Below are 24,674 nucleotides of genomic sequence, written 5' to 3' on the forward strand. Positions count from 1 at the left end.
ATTCAAAAGAATGAGTTTTAAGGAATAAATACTAAGCAATACATACCTGAGAACTTTTCCAGGTAGAAAACTGGAAAATGAAATTTATTAATGAATATAAAAATGCAATGATTAAATATTTTTATTAAGAATAAACACAAATAAAGAGAAAATTAAAAGATACTTATGCAACATTAGAGTTAACATTTAAAAAAAAATAATAATCGTTTGAAATTTCTGTGTTAATTGAACTTTGTAGCAAAGATTTCAACAAATTTTCATAAGTAATGCTAATTTAAAAAAAAAAAAAAAAAAAATCTACACTGTATTTGTACTATCTCCAAAATAAAAAATAGAATTCATCATCTAAACATTTAGAAGATTAAACAACAGAATCAAACATTTCTTGCATCATCTATAATGCAAATGCATTATGCATTTAATTTTTTTTTACTGCAAAAGCAATGAATAGCTCTACTAATACAGTGAAACCTCCCTTAACGGACACCTCTAATTAACGGACATTTTTGCAAGTCCCAGTCCCTCAATATAGGCCATCCCATGTAATTTCACTCTGAATAACGGACAGTTATTTCACAAAAAAGTTCCCTTGCGATCGTAGCACTTCCGGTTTTTTTTCTTTTCACAGAATATCTTATTAATTGATTGCCTTACAAAGCTTTTCATCCTCCACAACTGATACCCCCCCCCCCCCCCCCCGTCATTTCCTTATCACTGTTTCTTGGAATTAAAAGGGTGGTAATGGGCAGAGGCAGCGATTGGGGCTTAAAAAAGTTAGGGGGCAGAAAAAAAAAGAACTAAAAGACATAGCACTTTTTGCGGGCAGCAAAAAATGAAAAAGAAAAAAAAAGTCATAGTTTTGTTACGGCTAGTTTTGAGAGTATTGAAGCAGATAAGTGAAAACTGATGTCAGTCTAACAATTAAACGTACGTTTTTCTTAAGATTTTAATGAATTTTGTACACAATAACTATTCAAAAGTTAAGATAAAAAAGAGGAAATTGGGCGCTTTTTCTAACTGGGGCTCTCGGGAGATGCAATTGAGCAGACCGGCGCCGGTAGTAGTCCAGGGTGGCGACAGATCAGGGAGATCAGGGAAAAGTCAGGGAACTTTATTAATCAGGGAAATATCAGGGAATTTTGAAAAAATAACAAAAAATCAGGGAAAATTGATTTTTTTGAAGAAAAATTTTTTTTTTGCTTTGCAAAATTAAGTACTCTTAATTCCCTACGCATTTTCCGCCAATTATCTGTTCAAAAGCTTGAAATTTCCTTTTACGCTTTCAATGCTACGTAAAATAAACAACCATACAGGCAAAGAGGAAGCCTTCAATTATGCCTTAGCTCCTTTGCCTTTATTCCATTGTCTCAAAGTAATTAGCGTACTATAATCATGATTTCAAGAAGAAATCTTTGGTTTTTGAATTAATACTATAAAAGCTTAAGAGTTATTACTTCGCGTTTTAAATTTAATTGCTAAAATTGAACTTTCAATTAAAAAAACTTTGTTTTTTGCCATTATACTATTTGTTGTCACCGCAGATTATAAAGGTTTTCTTTTCTTCAGACTTTAGTGATTCCTTAATTTTATAACCAAGTTGTATTCTTCTTTTATATATTTTGAAATTAACTAATTGCTTTTTTTTTCCTATTTTTCCCTTGCATTTCAAAGTTTGTTACAAAAGCAATCTAAGATTTTTTCTCATTACATACTGAAATCATTTGAAATAGAGTTAACTTGTGTACTTAAGAAAATATCTTTATTCTTTTATTGTTAAAATGCTGTATTCATTCATTAAAACCTATGTTCATGATTAGAGAAAAGCTCCCTATGAATGGTTGTCAAATGGTTTCATCTGTTTTGCATAAATATGTTAATTAGTTATATAAGAATAACTACATTACTTCTATTCTTTCACCATTACTTGTTATTCTTGCAACAATTATTATATTGTTGAAAACTTAGAACTGAAAAGTAATTGAAATTATTTTGAACTATCATAAATACAAATGTTTTTAAAAGTAATTTTAATAGTTTCTTAAATTCTTATGCTAAGTAATTTCTGGAAGTAAAGTTTTTTTTTTTTTTTTAATTTTCTATAATCTTTCCATTGTATAAAAATTTAATATACTGTTTTGTAGGTCATTCCCCCCCCCCCCCCCAAAAAAAAATGTCTTGTTTTTTTTTTTAAACCTTTTTATTAAAAAAAGTAGCATCTTTTAAAAATATATCTTTAGTTCAACAACTTTACATAACTTGAAACGTTTAAAATACTGCATTTTATACAAACATACGATGGATTTCAAGTAAAGCAAAGAAAGAAAACCATTATCATTGGTAATGTAAATCAGGGAAATTTGGTGAACTTAATCAGGGAAATCAGGGAAAAGTCAGGGAACTTTTTTTCAAAGTTCCTGTCGCCACCCTGTAGTCGGCTTTATGGCGCCGTAGTTTCGTTGGGTTGTTTAATTTTTAGACATGAAAAAGATTTGACCATATTCAAGGTCATATTGTCAACTGTCAATCATGCAATAGTGATACTCGAGATAAAATAAATAAATTAACCATAAAAAAATGTGTGTGGGCGGGGGGGGGGTTGTTCTGCCGAATCACCGCCGCCGCAGTTGGTAATGGGATATTCATACCCTGAGATGAAGTGAGAGGCAAGCGAACCTAATTTTCATGCAGCAATAGTAGCTTTGCAGTTGCAAACTTCCCTAAAGACGTGTTGATTTAGTTGATTTTTTTGTGTGACAATATTTTTTGAGTTTTAAAATGGCAACTAAAAGAAAGAGACTGACATTGAAAGAAAAAATTAATGTTTTGGATGTTGCCCGAAAAAGAAAAAATAAGTGTGCGTTGTTTTGCCGATCGTTTTCAAGTTGGGAAAACTCAAATCAGCGAAATTTTAAAAGATAAAGACAAAATTAGAAAATTGTGCACAATTGGAGACTTTTCGGAAGCACTGAAATACAGTGAAGAATTGAAAAACTTTTTCCTGAGCAAAGGGGACACTGAAGGACTTGCTAAGGTAAATGATATAAATATATTGAGAAACAGGCTTGTAATGCAAAAAAGAGATGTCAAACTGTTTTAACTGATTACTTTAATTGATTAAATGCTTTTTAAGACAAGTGTGTGCAGTCAGTATACCTTTATTAAAAAAAAAAAAAAGATTAATTACACTTGACGTAAAATGTAGTAAACCTTTCGCAATTGTTTCGATTGTGTTCTACAAAGGGAAAAACAGCCCATTTTGAAAAAGGTAAATTAAGTAGTTCCTCCTAATAGCGGACACCTCCCAATAACGAACAAAACTTCTAGTCCCTTGACTGTCTGCTATTCGGAGGTTTCACTGTACATATTTAACTACTATTAAAATTTTTTCACATGGTTTCTTTAAAAATAATCATTGAAATTAATAATAAAAACGACTGATCTGATGATGACAAAATAAACATTTTCTTAAAATTATCTTTTCAGATTGTTCATTAATATTTTTGCTTTCGTTGTTCTTTCATTAGATTACCATTTGTGAAGAGATCCTCGCCAACTTTTGCGAAGACAAAATTAAGAGGGAATATTGAATATCCTTTTAAAAGCCGTACTTTATATCAAAATCAATTAAAAGTTTTCAAAACGGAAAAAGGCAAAAGCTAGAATTTTAAATCATTAAGCTTTCTTCAATTGTGTGCCAACAATCAGAAGGTTATCAATCGCATTGAAGGCTTTGAATTCAAATTCAATTAATTTTTTTTCCAAAAAATGTTTTAATTCTGGTTCTATGCAATTTGGAAGTTTCAGACAAAGTTCAGAGCTAGAAAAGTTTATTGTTTCGATTGGTACCAATAATTTAAATATGCAAATATGCGTTCATGACCAAAGTTGCAAAAGAAAGCTTATTTGTTTTTTAACTAATGCCCTTCAAACGCTCAAGATCACTTTTGAACAAATTACCTCGATCAAGTCACCTATTAAGCAAGAAAGAATTATCAAAATAGGTTTATCTGTTTAGGAGCCAAACAGACATGTCAAATGTATAACTCTATTCTTTTAGCGTTGTGTGTGTAGGGTGGGGGGCAATAAGATTCTGTATATTATAAGCAATTTCAGATTATGCACTATTCTTCAAAGCATGAGTGACTTACCCTCCAACTTGATCTTTTGCGGTCGTACCGGTCCAAGGTACGTCTCGTATAGGATGGCATAATGCTGCTGCCACTTCGACCTTGGGATACCAGTGAAATGGAACTACTGCCACTTGAAAGTCTCTTCTCTGATTTCGATTTTTTGGCAACTAGACTTTCAGATTCTAGAGAAAGTCTATTAGGGAAAAATTATTTTACTACTGCATTTACATAATCTAAATTTTTGCTATCAAATTCATTGCTTCCTGACATTTTTCAAATTTTTGTATTTGTTTCAAACATTAAAATAAAAAAGTATTTTGTATAAATTAATTATAACTAAAACCATTGAAGGAAGTTCTAACTTATAATTCAAAGTAATGCACACATAAAGAAAAATACATATCGCACCGCGGCAAGGAAAGTGACACAGCTCAAAATCGTGGAAAAATGTGCTAACTATTGATTTAAAATCTAAATTTAATGCTCTATCTTGCCACGCAGCTTGCAAAAAGTTAGTTTACATAACTGGAGCGAGGTAGCGTAAGAACGATAGACTCAATAGTGATACATCATTAAAATTCCATAATTTAGAAGAAATTTTCGAGCTTTAAAACTTGTTACTAATTTTGACGACCAAAACTAACCAATAAATATCACTTTTTTTTTTTGAATTGTGACACTTTTTTTGCCGGGTATGCAACATAAAGATTTGTCCAAGTACAGTAGAGTCTGGAAAATCCGAGGTAATAGGCGCTCATGCCGCTTCCTATTATTGAAAACTCGGACTATCCGGAAAATTCTTCCAGATTAAAATTTTCCGATGGCATAAGGAGTAGCACCTTTTGCGTCCTTGCACAAAGAAAAAGAGGTATTGTAAAAATTTATCACGGAAACTCCAACATATTAATTTCGCTTTTTAGTTACCTTCAAACGAATGTTGACTTTTTTTCCAAGATGTCTTGTACGTATTAATGTGTGCAAATTTTTAGGCAACCAAACATACGCTTTGATAGTGCCCGAATCTATTTCAATGAGTTTTGTCATTACCTATGTCTGTATCAATGTATTTGTGAGCGAATGTCTGAAACTCTTATGACACAAAAACAGTTAGTTGTAGAAGGTGTACACAACTTGTGCGGCGTCAAGTTGTGAACTTTCTTTTTTAACTCCAATTAGTTATTCCCAAAGTCATGTTTACACGTTCTTTGTGGCACATTAATGTAAATTTTATGTATCAAGTTATTATCTCCAAGGCATCTCTTAATTCAAATTTTGTAGTTAATGAAGATTACGTGTCACTTAAGGAGAGTTGTTGACACCAACCTATCAATGCAGTGTTTATTATTTACAGTATGTAGTTAAATAAATTTAACATTAGCAAAAGATTTCTATTTTCAGATTTTAATGACAATCTTTTTTTTTTTTGAACTAAAAAGTGTATCTAAACACATTAAGTAAGCACCTCTAATTAGGCGGAACCTCGAACTTTGGAGACTCTACTATACATTCAATTCTTAAAAAGCATTTTTCAAAGGATCAAAATATCTTAATTTTTCACCTGGCAGGTTGAATAAGATTTTGCCATTCAGTTGTTAGATGTCTTCTAATTATATTTTTAGATGTTGGTATTCCAAGAGCTGTAGCTATAGTATCAGCAGTGAACGTAGGCTCTAGAACTGCTAACGCACCATGGACACCAGTGTTTCTTAAGTTATCTGCATATTCGCTGAGATCAACACTGATGGCCCATTTTATTAATCTTTGATTTGTCCACACTAGAGGGTCCACATCCATACTTTCACTGTTTAATCTCCTTTGAGCTAAAACCTGTATTTAAATACAAAAAAATTGAATAATGGATAAAAGTATATTATAGGGAGAATTATTCTAATAGAAAAAAAACTCATCATACATCGTTGCCTCTGGGCAACAGTCAAATATGAGCAAATGGGCTATTCCACCAAAAAAAAAAAGAGGCCATCTTGTCCCACATGTAACAGTGAATATATTCAATTAAAACTAATAATTTAAAAAAGTAATTACAAAATTTTGCAATTTTTTTCTTAAGCAAAAAAATGTCTTCATTAGCTTTTTATACTTTTTTTTTTTGTGAAATGTTTTAGCTGTCATGTACAGGACAAAATAATGGCTTCTCCCTGGGAATGACTCAAAAGTGGAACAGTTGTTATTGATGTCTTACTTTTGCTCAGAGGAGCCAATATTGTTTCATTTGACACAATGGTTAGTAAAAAAAAATAATAATGTTTAATTGCACAAAGTTGCAGATTACTGCAGACATGTTTTGGGGTTACAAGGAATCCATTTTTTAATGCAAAATAAGTGAGTTGGATAAAAAAGCATGTGACAAAAGATGTTTTTTCTTTGGTTGGATGCCTTTTCATTCACAAGCTCACCTATTTTGCATTGAAAAATTGTTTCCAAATCATGTGTCTGTAATAATTTGTAATTTTGTGCAGTTGAACTTGATTTACTTTTCAAGCCCAAAGGTATTTATTCAAATTTATACATATATATATATATATATATATATATATATATGTAATATGAAAAATCCTTTGCTAGGCCTTTTCCATATTAAGTTCTGTTCACTTATATGTCAGCGCGTATGAGTCACTGACATTATTTATTACACACTTAAATGCTTCTCATACCATATATGGCTATGTTCTGGGCTCAGATGAGATTCCCCTTAAAGTACCTACCAGACACTTTTTTTCCCTCCAGACTTAAGCCAGCCTCTGTCTGTGGTGCAAAGCCCAATAATATTTCGTTATTGCAATCTGCTCCTCCTATATAGATCACGTGCGATCACATGATCGAGGGATAATTATCTGTAACCTTTTAATGATATTCCCTATATAAAAATCGTGGCACAACTAAACAAGTGGGTTAGTGAAGAGAAGTTCCTGCTGTTATATTCCATGTAAAAATAAAGATGTGATTTGTGAATGTAGCTTTGTCCTCTTCCTACGTGGTGGATTATCACGGCACAACACTGCAACAAGATTCGTAATAAGAACCGAGCGGCGGTTCTTACATATATATATATATAGATAATCAACATTTAAACAAGTTTTATGATTATACAGTTAAAACCATTGGTCATTAATGTTGTAACTCCCACCTGTAGCAACCAATAACATTTTGAGATACTTTATCTTCAAATATTTAATGCCATATGGCTAACTAAAGGTGAAATAAGCCCGAGTGAATTGGTATTGCAATTGGGAGATAATAGCCAAAAAGTTAAAACATGACATTCAAAAACAACAAAATTGAATTCTTACTTGTCTATCAAAACTGAGGATTCGTAATAATTGAATTGCATGCATGATACTCAGCAGGTGAAATTTCCGAGTAATGCCAAAATGTTTTTCCAGATCTTTTTTGGTAAGAGTGTCCAGCACTCGCCCATCCACTAAATGCTCCGAGAAACTTGGCAAATAGCACGTTAAAGCAATGCTGGGCAGCCATTCCTCCACTACCCATGAATGAGTCATTAGACAGATTTTTGGATATCGACTGAAAACAAAGAAAAAGATACTGTCAGTACATACTAAAATCTCGAATAAACAAATATTCATGACACTTAATTCAAAATTGAAAGAAATTCTAAATTTAACTTTATCTGAAGAAAATATACCAGTTTAAAAAGAAAATATTTTTTCCACCGATTGACTGGTTAGAGCAATTTCATTAGTGGTTATTCAGGATAATAATGAGTTCTAATACTTGGCAGTACAAGTAAAAGGAATTGGAATTTTATAGCAATGCTCGTATTAAAAAGCGTACATGAAATTCCCTAAATGATAAGATACAAATGAGGCAGCGAAAAGCAAAGTAGACATTTTCAAGTTTTGAGTAAAACGCATTAAAAGATAACATCCTAGCTAGGCTTTCATTGAAATTTCTTTTCTAAATCATGCTGTATAATAGCAGCAACTACCAGGGCTACTAGTACCATCTCTTGCCCCAAGACAGAGGAGAGGTTCACCTACCATATGTACTGGTTATCTCCAAATTTTTAATTTTGCCACTTACATCCCTTTGCTTCTCACTGCCTCACATGAAATTACCAAAATGATAAGATACATTTAAAGACGTGTACAATGAAGGACTTATTAGTACAGTTTCAAAATTTTAGCACTTCTTTTAGATCACCCTCCTCCCTGCTGTCTACTGCACCTGCACCAGTTTTAATCATGTACAGGGTTGTATTGGATGGTATACGGAGTATAGCTTCTGGTTTCTATCAAAATATAGTACATAACTTCTGATTTCACTGAATCTAATATTTCATACTTTATTTTAATATTTTTTATGGTTTATCAGATTTAACATAAATCTGATATATCATAAATGTCTATTTTTCTAATTTAATTCTCATTAGTTTTTTTATTATGTATCATAATTTTATCATAACTAATAGACGAATATACACATTGCCTTGTTGTATGGTATGCATTTTAAGAAAAATAAAGATCCTTAGTCCCTATTTTCTACATTTTAAACTAAGTTACCCGCCATCTTTTTTCTGAAGTTTCAACGTAAACCTCTTAACCTTCCATTTATATACAGTATACTTTCAGCAACTTTTATGACTACAGCACTGATCATGTACAGGAAAACGAATATAAAACTTAAGCTTACTATTCATACTGTGAGATTAATTTTTCATGATAACTATGAAGATGAGTTTTTTGCAAACTACAAAACATATTTGAATTGCTTCATAGATACTATTATATGTTTTTAATTGCATTTTGAAAATATGTTTTTAGTTTCTGTTTTAAAAAACCAACAACCATATATCAGGGGTTTCTGTGATCCAAAAATTTTGTGTTGCCGTTTCCGAAAATTTAGAGCTCACAACATTCTAAAACTAAAAAATGTAAAAAAAAAAAAAAAAAAAATCTATTTTTTTTACTTTCAATTTTTTCAATGATTTGTGTATGCATATTTGCAGAGTTTTAACGGGGAGAGGGGGGGGGGGTGCTTTTTCATAGTTTCCAAAAATTTCACTGTCTTCAGAAAATTCTACTTCAGTCCACTTCGCCCCTGAACCATATCTTACCACAGAAGTGAAAATTAATGCTCTGAATATTACTGCACTTCAAATAATTGTATTGTGACAAGGGTCTTTGGTTCGAAGATGATGCGCAAAGGTTAATCTTGCAATATCATGACAATGTTTTATTTTATTTTTTTAGACTATATCTCTTCACTTAAATAAGGAATTTCATGCAATAGAACTCATTCTTAAATCAGATCTCCAACCCTGCGAAATTTTCACTGGAGTATGTGCGCCATGAGACATGTAACAATGATTTCTCCGTTTATCGTTTTTCTAAACAGAAATGTGCAGAAAAAATGAGATAATCAATTCAACTTAACAAACTTTTCAAAATCTCTATGTCTTACCATAAGGAAGGTTGCCTGTGTTCTTCGATAGCTAATCGTAGTTTCCGCCTGTGCATGACGTTACTGATGCCAAGACCTTCCTCTAGCTCTGATTCAGAAAGTTCAAGTAACACCTGAGATCATTAAAGTATTCTTATTAAAAGCTCGTCCAATGACAGCAATAAAATGATGAAACTAATGACTTTGTAAACATTGTGGAAAAGGATTAGAATTGAGTTTCAGCTGACACATTCTTGAAAGACTGTTTATTAAGGGAATGTTACTTTATGGAAAAGAATTTTTTTTTTTTGTACCTCTTAAATATCATAAATGTTTATTTCACCACGTAAGTTTCAAAGAGTTTTAATTAATTCGGTAAAAATTAGCTGTTTAATCGATGATAAATCAAAATTTAAATTCAGATTACAATTGAAAAAAAAGAAGAAAATTACATAAAAGTTTTTTATTAAATTTTAAAAAAATCAATTAATTCAAAGATCTTTCAAGATTTTAGTGCTCCATAATATATGGAATAGTTGAATGTACAGTATAGAGGACAGCAAATCCGGAATTCTCGAGACTGCAACCTTTCCGGATCTTCGATTCTGCCGCAAAAAAATAATGAAAACTCTTCTGTCGTGCTGTATTTGCCACGTTTTTCCTGGTTTTGCTAATGTTCCTGCTAATTATTATTATTACTTTTTGATCAATATGAAAAGTACACTTCGTAATGCTAAAACAAAATTTTGAAATAATTTGCAGCGGCTTATAGTCTGCAGTTGTTGCTTTTTATTATTTATGTAATGAGCCGATCCATGCAATAAATAAATCATATTTTTACTAAAAATAATTTTGTACTTTTGTTCAATAGGCTTTATATTACATATTTATGAGAAGGAAAAAAAATTATTGTTGATCGAAAGTGGATGTTAAAAGATTGCTGCACAATTAATTGCTTATATGTGCATAACACATGGCATCGAAAACAAAAATGTTTAAAAAAAGAGTTGACTGAAAGTACTGTGTTTTCAACTAGTAATTGCCGCTTTCGAACTTTTATAAAAGTGAAATAATAATAATAATAATATTTAAGGGGAAAAGTTTCGGATTTCGGGTTTTCCGGATTTTGGGATTCCAAATATATGTATAGAGGTAACAACTGACTTTTACTCCTATATTTATTGAGAATTTCAAAAAGAAATTACAGCGATTAGCAGACTGCTACGATGTCGGAGCCTAAAAACGTTGCCCCGGATTTTCAAATCTCATTATCGGATGATAAAAGATACCAAACTATGAATATTGTCGGACAACACCAAGAAATATGCTGTATAATGCTGTTCAAAACATTAATTGTTGAATTCATGGTCGATTTTATGACTGAAGCAGTGGGAGGTATTTTTTGAAATTAAGAGCAATATTAATAGTTTTTCATATAAAGGGACATCGGGAGATTTTTCAAGAGGAGTCAGTATCCTAAATACTTTCAAAAATTCGATTTATTTTTATTTTAATATATTTTGAAACTCCATTTCATTACCTTTTTAATGATATAAACTTCTTTATCGTGCTCATATTAGAAATAAGTTAAAATAAGCTTTAAAAAAATGTAAACATATTTTCATAAATTATGATTTTCCCCTTTCAAATTGCAATATCTCGAAAAGGTATTTTTGAAACTAAATGTTCCTTTTTCTCAGAAACTACATTGTGTTAGGCTTTGAAATTTTTACCACCTATTCCATACATCTAATTGCATATACTGAAGTAAAATTTTTCTTATATTTCAAAAATATTTTTATAGAGCTGATTTCGTATTTCAAAATGGCATTTTTTGAAAAAAATACTGTGACTTACACAATACAATTTTAAAAAAACTAATCTTTCTTTCTATAAAATGTTTCTTCAGTATAGAGAAAAGAGTCTATTTAAAGTAAAGAAAAAAATTCATAGTTGTATCTTCAATAGATTTTCAGAAAAAGGTACATGAACCTGTGAAAATTAACATTGACGGTATAGAGGGTACCGACTCCCCTTAAACATAATTGTCAGTATTTTGAGTTACTTTTCAAACGTAAATGAAACCAGATGTCATTTCAAGTACTTGGAAAAAAAATTTATTTCTTTGCATCGTAGCGGGACAGGTTGTTTTCCCTGCATTGGTACTGCAATAACACAGAAACAACTTTTACAGAATTCATTTATTTTTGAGCGCTAACATACGCGAAAAGTGCTTTTCAAAATTTTAATGCTTCTTTAATGAAGTGAAAGGCTTTGGAACAGTGTTGCCAAACTTACTGCCTGCGGGCCATATGTGCTCCGCGAAGATGATTGAAAACTAAGTTCTGTAACCTTCCGAATATTCTATAATCCAGCACTGATTAATAAATTATGTATTTAAGAAATGTGTTTATTTGACATTTTAATTTTATTTATATTACTTTTTTTTTCCAAATGGAAAAAACCACTCTTATTCTTTCTCCTTAGCACAATATCTCTCGTACTTTCGATGTGTGGAGATACACACACGGGTCAAAAAATCAGCTGCACATTTTTGTATTTCTGAATTTGCTTTCAAGTAAATTAGTTTCCTGAAGAAATATATTTAATTCGAATTGTTTTTAAAATACAACCAAAAATGTTCGGGTCAATATGATGAGTTACTTTTAAAAGTAAATGAAACCTGATATCATTTCAAGTACTTAGAAAAAAAAATTATTTCTTTGCATCGTAGCGGGACAGGTTGTTTTCCCTGCATTGATACTGCAATAACACAGAAACAACTTTTACAGAATTCATTTAATTTTGAGCGTTAACATACAACGAAAGTGCTTTTCAAATTTTTAATACCTCCTTAAGGAAATGAAAGATTTTGGAACAGTGGTGCTCAATTCTGCCTGCGGACCATATATGTCCCGCGAAGCTGATCCGTGATGTATTAATTGTTAAGAATGGAAAACTAAGTTTTTTAACCGTGTAACCTTCCAAACAACCGATTATTTTCGTTCGGTATTAAGAATTATTTTTGCAAATATGGAGCCAAATAATCAAAAATAAATTCCTAAAAAAAACAGATGGAAACTTCGTGTCAAGGCGGGCTTCATAGCAAGACAGAACTTTCTTCTAGTGTGAGCTGGTTATTCAGAACTTACGAGTAAATAGTATTAGCAAACGAGGATTAGCAAATACAATGGTTCTGGCGGGTGTTTTAAGCAGCGGACGCCCTCGCTGTGCTTCTAGGAATTACTACTTGTTTTTGATATGTACAATAGAACCTCGATTATCTGAAACTCTTTAAATCGGAACCCCGTTTAACCGAAGTCGGTTTACTGATTTATTTATTCATTTATTTATTTATTATTTTATTTTTTTGGTTAAGTAAAGAATATTACTTCAGGGTCACTGGAGGCAACCATTTCTACTGCAGACACAAATTATTCACACATTTCTATCACTTCTGCATTTCTTTTTCTTAAACTCTTGTAAATTTTTTGAACATAAAATTCTTCTTTTTTTTTTAATCCCATAAAATGTGAAAGCGGTCGAATGTGAAAGCAAAGTGTCGTTTTATTAAACATTCATTTGTAACCACATATTTATGCTTAAAGTTCAAGAAGAAAAGATATTTAATCGATTGTATTATTAAGAGCAGAATTAACTAAAACTTTTACTGAGCAAATACATTTTCTGGCTCCGGTGACTTTTACTGAGCAAATGTGCTAATAATTATAGTACTATATTTAAAAACATCAGATGTAGTAGTTATTTTTTAAATGTGAAAACATGGTTTGAAATCAAAGTTGAAGTTTCTGCTGTCTTCTGACAGCCATTTCTGAGTATCTTTTTATCCAGAAACGTTGATTAACCAAAAGATGGTTCAGTCTCGATCACTTCAGTTAATCGTAGTCCTACTCTATATCATATGTTGCATCTATTCAAGAACTTAATTTTCACAATAATTTTAAAATAACACAAACTTTCCACACTAAAAAAATGATGTGCTGATTTTAAGAGGTATCAGACAACAATAAGGCCGCAATCTTTACTAATAATAAAGCTGAAAGTCTCTCTGGGTGTCCGGAGGATGTCTGGATCTCTGTGACGCGCATAGCGCCTAGACCGTTCGGCCGATTTTCATGAAATATGGTAGAAAATTAGTTACTAGCATGGAGTGTGCACCTCGAAGCGATTTTTCGAAAATTCGATTTTGTTCTTTTTCTATTCCAATTGTTAAGTCACCATTAGTGGATTTAATTCCTCTGTAGCAATACCGAAATTACCATACCGAATTACTATAACATGGATGAGTAAATTACCATAACATGAACGAGCAAATTACCATAACATGGACAAGCAAATTAAAATAACATAAATGGCAAGAAATTAATTTCCCATTTTTTTGTAAATATACAGGCGAAACAAATGACCATTTAATTTTCTACTACGGGCAAAGCCGTGCTGGTACCGCTAGTAACTTAATAAAATCCATTGAAAAAGGCGACTTTAACTAGTTCATTTATTTGGCTTTTCAATAGGTTCTTGAATGAGAAATAATCACCTTTCCACTCTTAATGTTTTCCGCACACAGAGTTGCATACTGGGGCATGTCCATGGTGATCTCGAGCCAAGCGAGAACAGTGGCAGCTCTCCAGTGTTGCATAGGAGTGCCGTGCGTTTCCTCCAGCAAGCGCAACTTTTGCATGTAGCTTTCCTCGTTCATCGGACTTGAGCAGACGCTGTCCTTAGGGGACCATGAAGCACGGTTATCTAAATTGAAGGAAGGCGAAAAGTATCAATTAGACTTTGAAATGCAGCTGAAGAAGAAATGAAATAGACAGAAGCAACAACTACAAGAATGGAAAGATCATTGCCTGTCTGATGAAACACACACAGAATAGAAATTTTTCACCTCGTAAATGGAATACTGGCAAGTTTTGATATGTACAGGGTGAGCATAAAGTCTTGCCCCAAGTATAAAAAATAATTTCAGAACAATCGTTTGATACCTGTATAATAATTTTAAACTTAATGCTGTTACATAGGTTAGTGTTACCAGTTTTTTTTTTTTTTTTGAAGATCGCTTCCGTTAGTACATGTGCCCCCTTGCTAGCTCAGAGAATGTTGAAGCGCTATTCCAGTTCCTGCCAAATATTTTGTAACATGCGTTCTGTCACAGTACCCACAGCAGCTTTTATCCTAGCCTTTAGTTCGTCAACGTCAGCAACTGGTGTGGCGAAGACTCTGTCCTTGATATAGTCCCATAAAAAGTCCAGGGGAGTAATTGTCTGGAGTGCAGGGTGGCCAGGATGTTGGACCATCCTTTTCAATCCACCGATCCGGAAATGTTTCAACACACAAAACTAGTAACACTAACCTATGTAACAGCACTAGATTTAAATTATTATGTCAAACGGTTATTGTGTAATAAATTTTTATAACCATGGCAAGACTTTATGCTCACCCCCTGCATATTGAGTATCCGAATCAATTTAAAAAAAAAAAGATGCTTATTCCTTCGGATCAATAAGTATAAAAGTATACACTGTTAAAACTGCGGGTTGCATATGGCAGCTTTTAGGGAAATACTTTCTTCTGTATATTATGTACAGAAGAAAGTAATAAAAAATAAGCTAAGAAAATAGAATATTCAATACAATTATTTTGTAGTAAACATGAAATGATAAAATCAACATTACAAAGAAGCCTCTCGTTGAATTCAAGGACAAAACTTATCTGCATTGAAAAAGCCTCTTTATAACATCAAAACATGCATTTGTAATGTTTTTCGAAATTTGAATAATATTAACCGTTTAAAATGTTTTTTTTTTTTTTTTAAAGTTATTTGAAGTATTTTTATCGTCAACTTACCAAATCAATCAAAAAACGCTCTTATTTTTATTTATTCATTTATTGTGATTTTTTGGTTAGTAACACTCAAAAATCAATTTTGAAATAATGTGTGATTCTCGAAAAAATTTCCCGTGCATAACGCTTATTTTTTATTTTTTCCTGCTAACCAGAGGCTTCAAAAAATAATGCTGTTGGGGAAAAATGCATGCTTGAATATACTATCAAAGCATAACAGTTAATCTCATATTTAGTTAATAGTTACTTGAATAAAATAAAAAAAAACTTAGCGTTATGCACGAGACATTTTGTCGAGAATCGCCCTAATAAAATACATTTTACTTTCAAAAAGTTCAGGATCTAAGGCTTTTCTCCTTTTACTTCTAGAAAATACTCGTGAAATAGATCCCCATGTTCCTTTCTTTTCCTTAATTTTCTTCTTGACACTATTTACTCCTCCCATTATGGAGGAATTAAAAATGTCTTCAGCAGAACGTGACAATAGACTTGGTCTGTGACTTGGAGACGAATCTGACCCTGGGATTTAAAAAAAAAATAAACAATTATATCTAGAGTGAGTTAATCATACATAAATTATAACTTTAAAATACATAGCAGTAGGTTTTTTTTTAAAACTATTATTTAACATTATTTTTGCATAAATATTTTTTTATTAATACATTTCAACAGTAACTTTTTGAACTAATAAAACAAACGATTTGTTTTAACTGGCAACAAAGTCTGATAAAGATCAAAATGCAGAAAATAAATGAAATAAATTTTTATGTTAAATGTTCGCGTGGCGTAAGTGTAATTAGATACCTCAAAATTGTGTTCGGGTTAGGGCACTTAAGTATTTTTGAGCTTTAAATACTCATTGACTTAATGCATATTTCGAATGCTTTCTTCGAGGATTAATTATAAACTTTACATTTACTGACTTTAAATAATTACATTTTGCAGGCGAGAAGCAAAACATAATTTGTTTTCATTCATTGTCTGGGCATCGACAGAATCAGCAGTGCAATTTCGAAACTTTTTTGCGACTTATTAGTGATTCTTCAAGATTAGTAGTGTGGAGTTTTTTGGTTGAATTTTATGAATAATTCTATTAAAACTAATTGTACTTTGAGCAGAAATATCTACATAATGTAAAATGAAGTTTCCAAAGAACGTCTGTTTGTGTAAACGCGCAAAACTGGAGAACTAGCCGGTCAATTTCGCTGAAATTTTCAGAATATCTTTCAGCACCGGGAAGGTTTGCAGACCGGTTCGAAAACAAATCGATAAATAGTTCTTTTTTATCTCAATTTAGGCCCAATTTTCCCATAAACTTCCGAATATGGGGGTGAAAAATTACTTGCACATATTAATATCATTGGAAAGGGTAGAATTTTCCGCGTTCTGCGTAATTTCTTTCAATGCTCTAACTTAATTATGGCAGGAGTTATTTGCGTTTTTAGCTGAAATTTAGGCACTACTTTCTTCATTAAATCTATTAATAAAAAGTGAAGGATTTGCCCCAGTTTTCCTTTTGACACCATTGGAAAAAGCGACATATTTTACTCTAGATAGATCTCGACCTATGGTTGAAAAACTAAGCTTTTATCTCCAAAGGAAAAAAAGTTGCTAGCCTTTTTAAATCAAGTTTGAAAAATCTCATCTCAATTCAAGTTGCTAACCATTTTATTTTCACGTTTCCTCAGGTACGCTTTTTGAATCCATTGTTTCTTTCCATCTTTCACATTTTAATTTCTTAAACATATTTTATTTTGTGTTTCCATGGTTACGCTTTTTAAATCCATCTTTCTCAAAATTAAAATTCTTAAGAGTATTTTAATATCTGTCGTCATTGTTTGGAAGGGAAATTTTGCATGACGTTTTTTTTTATTTATTTCCTTCTATCTAAGCCTGATTGTTGAATATGCGTCACTTATCACATTTTTGTTTTCTAGGTAGACCGGGCAAAGTCGGGTAATGCAACTAGTATTCTTTAAAAAAGAAAAACTATCTAACTTCCAAAGATAGCATTTCGACAAACACGATTACAAAAATATTAACCTTTACATATAAATCAAGCAATTATTTCGAATTTTGCTTTTTTTTTTCCTAGTATGTATTTTTTTTTTTTTTTTCAAATTAGATTGTCAACAATAAACAGATTCAATGAAATTAAACAGTTAATTTTTTTACCTTGAGCAGTGGCCGGCTCAGCATACCTTGCCGATATTGTTGGTGTACCTGAAAAAGATGGTGATGTAGTAGCTTCTGATCCTGGAGTTGGAGTTGGTGTACCATGAGAATCAATGCCATTCGTAGCTCTGTAAGATCTGGAACCAGGGCTTCCATAGCCGTTACTCTGATGATTATCAATGGCAGATGAGGCTTGCTTCTCCTGAAGCTAGAACATTATAGCTTCACATTATGATCATGTAAGTATTCAGCAACATTTCTTTTCTTTTTTATGTTGATAATGTTTTTGCATATGTTTAAGAACAGTTACATAAGTCAATGTACAGAGAGTATGTTTGTATGTATTGAAAATTTGTGTGTAGATTATCAGTATAGCTGAAAAATTAGCTACTTAAGCTGTCAATAAAGTATGAACTACTCATTCATGTCCAAATATTTCTAAGTTATCAAATTAAAATAACTATTTTTATACATACAATATGTTTTTTCAGTATAATATATTATATACAGCACAATATACCTAATTTAAGAGGGTGCAATGAAGTTTTCACTTTTTATTTGTTTTAGTGTGTGAATTAACTAGCAAATTACTCAATTTCAAAGACCTGTATCTTTTTTACAAAACAAATACACAAAACAATATATATAGTATGTATAACACTTGAATGGAATATTCAATTGGATAAGAAATTTTATTTTTAATTTCATCCCCTTTTGGTTTATAGGGGTCTAAAAATGTCATTTTTGTCATTTTTCCGACTTTTGAGGAGCTGTAATCTATAAAGGGTAAACAAACGCACAGAAACAGTTACATATTTGTATTAGCGTGGTTCCGGTGAATAGTTTTTACCATATTTTATTTTGTGTTTCCGTCCCCTACGCGAGTTATCCCCCTTTGAAATGAGTAAAGTTTTTGCATTTGACCTTGAACTTTAATCTATTGCCATTATTTTAATTATTAAGTTACAGCCAAGTAACTCAGCAAGTAAAACTATCATCTTATACACTTTAACCTCAAAGCGTAAAATTAACTGTCATAAAAGTAATTCAAATAGCTTTTGGCCAAAATGCAAAAGTCTAAAAGTTCCATTTTTGACTACGAAAACCACTTTTGATGACCTCTAAAAAATAAAAGGTCTAGTTTAGAGAAGAAATAAATGTGGTTTTAAACATCTTTCATGTGCAGCTTTTAGGGATATGAGTTTCAAAAAAATTAAAAATGGTCGAGCGCACCCATCCGTTGAACCTGTATGGATTGACCCATATAAATTTGTTAAAGCTAAAAACGAACAGCTACACAATCATAATTTCAAAAAACATTTAATGACCTTTAAAAATGTTTAAAAAAAATATGAAAAGACCCACGGATAATCCGACCGATAATCGGGAGTTTACTGTATCAGTAAAATTTGTATATTCTTTTCGAACACTACGAATGGTATGAGTGGAGGCAGTAATGCATCAGTAAACAGTTTTATTGTGTAGGGTATTGTAATTTCCCCTATTTTCTCACAAACATTTGCGAACATCTAGCAAATATAACTTACAATGGCTAATTCATCCTGTAGCTCTTTAATGTGTTGATCTTTCAGTCCCAGTTGCGTGCAAAGCAGCACTGCCCGTTCTGCCTCATCACGAGCACGTTTTAATATGCTCCATTTTTCTTGTTCCATTGCTTCTCTTTCTTTCGAGAGCTGAAATTGAAAAAAATGTGTATCATTTGAAAACTTCACAACCTTGAAAGCTTTGAATTCCTAACTTCCTTGATTTGTCTTTATTTATTCACACGCAGCATTACTATTCTATAGTCCATATTATTAAAATCTGCATACGCCTCTCTGTGTGTCTGCAACCCTGTCTCCTCCGGACCTGCAGTGTCTACAGTCAATACTGTATCGTTAGATACAGGACATCCAGAGGACGCAATTCCGCCCTGTCTCTCTCCTCTAAACCTTAAAAAGTCGGATATAAGGTGCCAGACATCAAGTCCTCAGGATGTTCTGAGGATATCCAGGGATGTCCTGACACACTGAAAAGCATTAAAATCATCAATCGTCACTCAGCGCGGGGGCCGAGCGGGACGAGCAGGGACGAAACCCAATGGTAGAAGCACATCGTGGGAGTATGCTACAACTAGGTAACAACTAGGTTCATTTTCTCCCCCCCCCCCTCCCAAAAAAAAAAACTTTCAACAAAAGTGAAACATTCTGTTCTTCTAAACTTGTAGTTACCTAGTTGTCGTACCCACGATACTCAACTTATACTCAACAAACACATCATAGCTACACCATTATCATAGTTAATATACTAGATTGACGCGCATCTTTTAAATTGATTTCGCCATTGGTTGTCTCACAAATTAAACCCGAAAATTGTTATCTTCAGATCTAATCTTCAACTTTCCCAAAATTACTGAAAGCTGTTTTCACTGCCGAAAGACTTTTATAGTTCAGAAGTATTATTTATAGGAACGTTTTAGGATGCAGAGTGTTCGAAGATTTCGGAAATTTCTTTATTATGCAATTATTTTTTTTCTTTTCCCAAAATGCAAAATTATTTCCACTATGAGACAAATTTATTACACTAAATGCTGCAGAAGGAAAATCATGTCTTAAATTATAAGCAGTGGCGTTGGTAGCAAGGGTGTCATCCGGGGCGGTAATTTGTGGTGTCTCCCCCCCTGCCCCCCCCCCCCCCCAAAAAAATAAAACTTTATTTTACCTGCATAAAGTTCGTACAATTTTTAGAAGTAACTCATTTTTGTTTTTGTGGAGTTATGGAAGTTGAAAGACAGGTTTCAATTACGAATACATTTTAGGTAAAATTTGCCTTAGACACATACGTAACCGTCCCCTCAACATGTTTTATTTTCGTTGAAATTTGATAGTTTAAATACAATTAAAGACATATTGAAGGAAAATTTCAGAATGAAAGTATTTATATTTTTTAGTGACGCTACTGTTATAAGGTTTACTTTCTCAATTGGAAATAAGGGATCAAATGTAATTATATACTAAAGAAAAGCTTAACGTGGGGTATTGGAAAAATATCTATGCTTTTTTTTCCCCAGAAGCTGTTAGTGTTAACTGTATGATTCTTCAATTTCACGTTTATATTTAATACATTTTGGCAGTCAGAATTTGGTAGTTTTGTTATGTTGAAACAAATTCTGATTTGGTCTATGTTTTTTGAGTTATTAAAATATTTACTAATGCTAATGTGACAAAATCTAAATTCAGTAGACCCTTGTTTTAGGTGAAGGTTACTTTCCACGGAAATGCCGTGTGAATAAAAATCGCTTAAATTAAGACCAAATATTAGTGCTAAAATAGGGGTTAGGTTCCACAGATTTAGAAAAACTCTTCAGTCTAGTGATAGATAAATACATAATAAACTGAATGTGTCATTATTTCCACATGTATGCCCAACGTGCATAAAGAAATCAGAGAGAAAACTTACTGTTTATAAAAATACACTTATAATATTCTATTGGAAGTCATTAATTATTTTTCTCTACAGTACTTTGTGGGGCATTAACGCCTCCATGATCACTTGCATCATTTTCATGACTGGATCTTCCTTCACTAACAAATCAGAAAGAACATTTGACATTGTCAAGGAATGTCCCAAAACTTTCAATGTGAAAGTGTTTGATTGTGTGTCACCGATGTCGATATCCTCGTTAATTTCGTCCTCCTTCGTCACTTCTAACAGCTCTTCTAGAGCTCTGGAACCAATCAGAAAAAAACAGGCTTCAGTGACCCAAGCTTGTTTATAAGCACGCCAAAATACTGTTCATTGCATGCTGCTAGCTATCTCAGATGTTTGGATTCTGAAGGAGGAAAAACCTTTCAGATTGTAATGTCACTACCAAGAAAAATCAAAACTCATCCGAGTAAAACAAAATAATGACGTCAAATCTCAAACCGTGTATAATCAAAACCACGTAAAATAAAACAAGTAAATTAGAGCCTACAGTTCATTGTTATACAAAATCAACCTCTTTATAATTAACACTAAATTAAGATGCCTTATATATATATATATATATATATATATATATTTTTTTTTTTTTTTTTTTTTTCATGTTTAGTGCTTTATATTTTTTTATTAATGGGGTGGTTTCCTTCAGTCAAAAGTACTACTTTTATTCATTGAAATGGATAGAACGAGTAAAAAAAATAACATGAACTCAGAAAATACTTTCATTTTCCCAACAGTTTTTTTTTTAATTAATTTTTTTAAATGTCCGATTTTTCAAACAAGGCGTGGTCTTTATGACGTCACAGATGATGCACTTTGCCGCATCTTTCTACTACGTTTCCACGTTACGATAATCATTCAGCGAATTAAAACTGCGCTCTACGCTTGCTATCAACCATATCGTTGCCAATACACGTGAGTAAAGATGCGAATTAAATATTTTGGACCGTGAATGGCAACACTGAATGGCATTTCATCATTTGTGATGTCATCGGCAGATGCGTTAAACGATGAAAGAGCACCGATTTAAGTAATTTTTTTAAATATTAAACTTAAAGAAATTATTTAAAAAATGGTCAGATTCTATGTTTTCAAGGATGCTTTTTCCGAAAAAAAAATACTTTTAAAATTTTGGAAACGACCCCATTCTGGTTCGAAGTCAGTTTTAACACTGAGTTTCAAAAAGTGTCGCATCAGCTCAACCGAATGAAAATTGAATTGCTCACTGTCAATTTACCGGAGCAATGGCTAATGCATTCTTAGACTTAAAACAACGCTGCAGTTGCTTTAATAAACAACAGATAAAGAAAGAACACAAAAAGAATGTCTCAAAACTTCCTTACTTGTTTAATGCTCTCATCATTTTCCTTCATTTTATGTTCGTAATTTCGGATAAATTCGCGAAGTTCTTCCTCTTTGTCTTCCAAAGTGCTGTATAGTTGCTTCATTTGGGTAAGCAGATCAAATTTCTCCGCCTTCAGACGCTTGCGGTCTAGTTTTAAAGCTTTATAAAAGAAGAGAATAGTTTCAGAAAAAAAAAAGTTGTTTGTGTAGTACTTAAAGAAATATCAATGTAAAATAATTGGGGATTTGGTACGAAAAACGAAACTCGACGTACTCATTTTTTTTTCTCAATCTTAAATTAAATATAAGAATACATAAAAATAATTATTGAATAAAAACAAAAAACCCGACTGCGTAAAAACCAAAAAAAAAAAAAGGAAAAAAAAAAGCCCAGTAGTTTAGCATTTTATTAAGTACTAATGAATAACTACACCATTGAAATAGTTTTATAATCGATACGCACATAAGACAAAACATAAATTCAAAAGCAGAATAGAAGGATCAACAGTCGGGGCCCATTAAAATTTTACGGGTTTCCTTTTGATTTAAAAAGGAATGGGCCCCGACTGTTGATCCTTCTATTCTGCTTTTGAATTTATGTTTTGTCTTATGTGCCTATCGATTATAAAACTATTTCAATGGTGTAGTTATTCAGTAGTACGTAATAAAATTCCACACTACTGAACTTTTCTTACCTTTTCCTTTTTGTTTTTACGCATTCGGGGTTTTTTTTTTGTTTTTATTTAATAATTATTTTCATTTTACACTTTTTAGTTAATATTCATTGATTTAGTTATTATGGTTATAAGACGGTAAATTTCGAAATCTTGTCATTTCATTGAGAGAGTTTATATCGTGAGGTTTATTAAATAACTTGCAGTGGTCTAAACTACTGATCATTTTAACTCGACTTAAAGCTACATGTGCTTGACCTTTAGCAAAAATGTGCGAACTTAAGTCAACCACATCACAGCTATATAAAAAGACTGTATAACTCATGATGACGTGAAATCGGAAACGCCCCCCGTCAATCAAATCTTTCTCGCAAAACTAAACTAGTATGTTGTGGCCATCACAAAACTTTCTTCTATATTTTTCTTTTTTTTTCTGATCCCTCCCCATGCTTAACGAGGAAGCAATATTCCCAACAAAAACAAAATTACACATGCAAAAACTTGACGACCATCCCAATATTTGAATTATTGATAAAAAAGCAAAGCAAAGAGCGAAAATTGAAAGTTATTTTAAAAGCCTTGCTTGAATTAATTACAAATATTTTATTTGTTAACAAACATAAGATGGCAACAGTTAAAAATTTTAAATCATTGAGATAATATTTCCGATCATTTCCATACAATTAAAATCACGGGAAATACGCATACGATAATCTATTACGATTTATCATTCTTATTGTTGCATTAATAAAGCTATTTTTATTCGCTAAAAAATAATGATAATAAAAATAAATCAGCACCTCTTGGTGCGATTGGCGCCAAAATTGAACCAAAGCCTGTTTACATATGGATTCACATATATTCCAAATTTCAACCAGAACGTAGCATTACTTCTTGATATAGGGCACTCACAATGGAAAAAAAGAACGGGCGATTGCGCTACCCCCTTTTTAGCTGTTGACACCAAAATAAAATCAGCTTTTATACCCACTAATGGCTACTTGCCGATAAATTTTTCTTTCATTCCGTTCATTATTTCTTGAGATACAGCAGTCACAATTGACGACAAAAAATGTTCTATAGCTCAACCCCCGTTTGAGTTATTGACACTAAAATTGAATAAGCACCTGTTCCTGTTACTGGCAACATATGGACCAAATTTTGTTTGATTCCGCCAGTTACTTCCCGAGGAATAGCAATCATGCGTGACTCAAAAAACGTCCCATTGCTCCACCCCCCCCCCCTTGGAGGAATTTGCGCCAAAAACCAATGGGCACAAGTTCACATAGGGGCACATATGTGTATCAAATTTCGTTCGATTTCATGCGGTAGTTTTTGCTGTAGAGCGGCCACAAAAAACTGGTCACACACAGACGTGACACATACACACACATACACACAGACAGACAGACATTTTCCAAAAATAGTCGAAATGGACTCAGCACACCTCAAAACGTTCAAATCTGTCAACATTCGAAATTCGAAAATTTGCACGAATCCAATACTTTCTTCTATATATTAGATATAGAAGAAAGTAAAAAGCTCATCAAGAAAGTACACGTCGCGAAACTCAGTCCCTTGA

The 24,674-nt window shown here is 32.2% G+C and overlaps 1 protein-coding gene across 1 annotated transcript in view; it reads right to left on the reverse strand.

Moving 5' to 3' along the window:
- Positions 1-24,674, reverse strand: part of LOC129225266 (uncharacterized) — a 146,674-nt gene that overhangs the window by 2,579 nt on the left and 119,421 nt on the right. The window contains exons 4-13 of the mRNA XM_054859850.1: positions 22,418-22,578; positions 19,139-19,285; positions 17,592-17,799; positions 15,741-15,935; positions 14,110-14,318; positions 9,573-9,685; positions 7,439-7,673; positions 5,689-5,957; positions 4,149-4,323; positions 47-70 (exon numbers count right to left, since the gene is read on the reverse strand). Coding sequence (XP_054715825.1) covers positions 47-70; positions 4,149-4,323; positions 5,689-5,957; positions 7,439-7,673; positions 9,573-9,685; positions 14,110-14,318; positions 15,741-15,935; positions 17,592-17,799; positions 19,139-19,285; positions 22,418-22,578 — 1,736 coding nt within the window. The remainder of the gene's footprint in view (positions 1-46; positions 71-4,148; positions 4,324-5,688; positions 5,958-7,438; positions 7,674-9,572; positions 9,686-14,109; positions 14,319-15,740; positions 15,936-17,591; positions 17,800-19,138; positions 19,286-22,417; positions 22,579-24,674) is intronic.

Source organism: Uloborus diversus, chromosome 6 (genome assembly GCF_026930045.1).
Source record: "Uloborus diversus isolate 005 chromosome 6, Udiv.v.3.1, whole genome shotgun sequence".
Taxonomy (NCBI): domain Eukaryota; kingdom Metazoa; phylum Arthropoda; class Arachnida; order Araneae; family Uloboridae; genus Uloborus; species Uloborus diversus.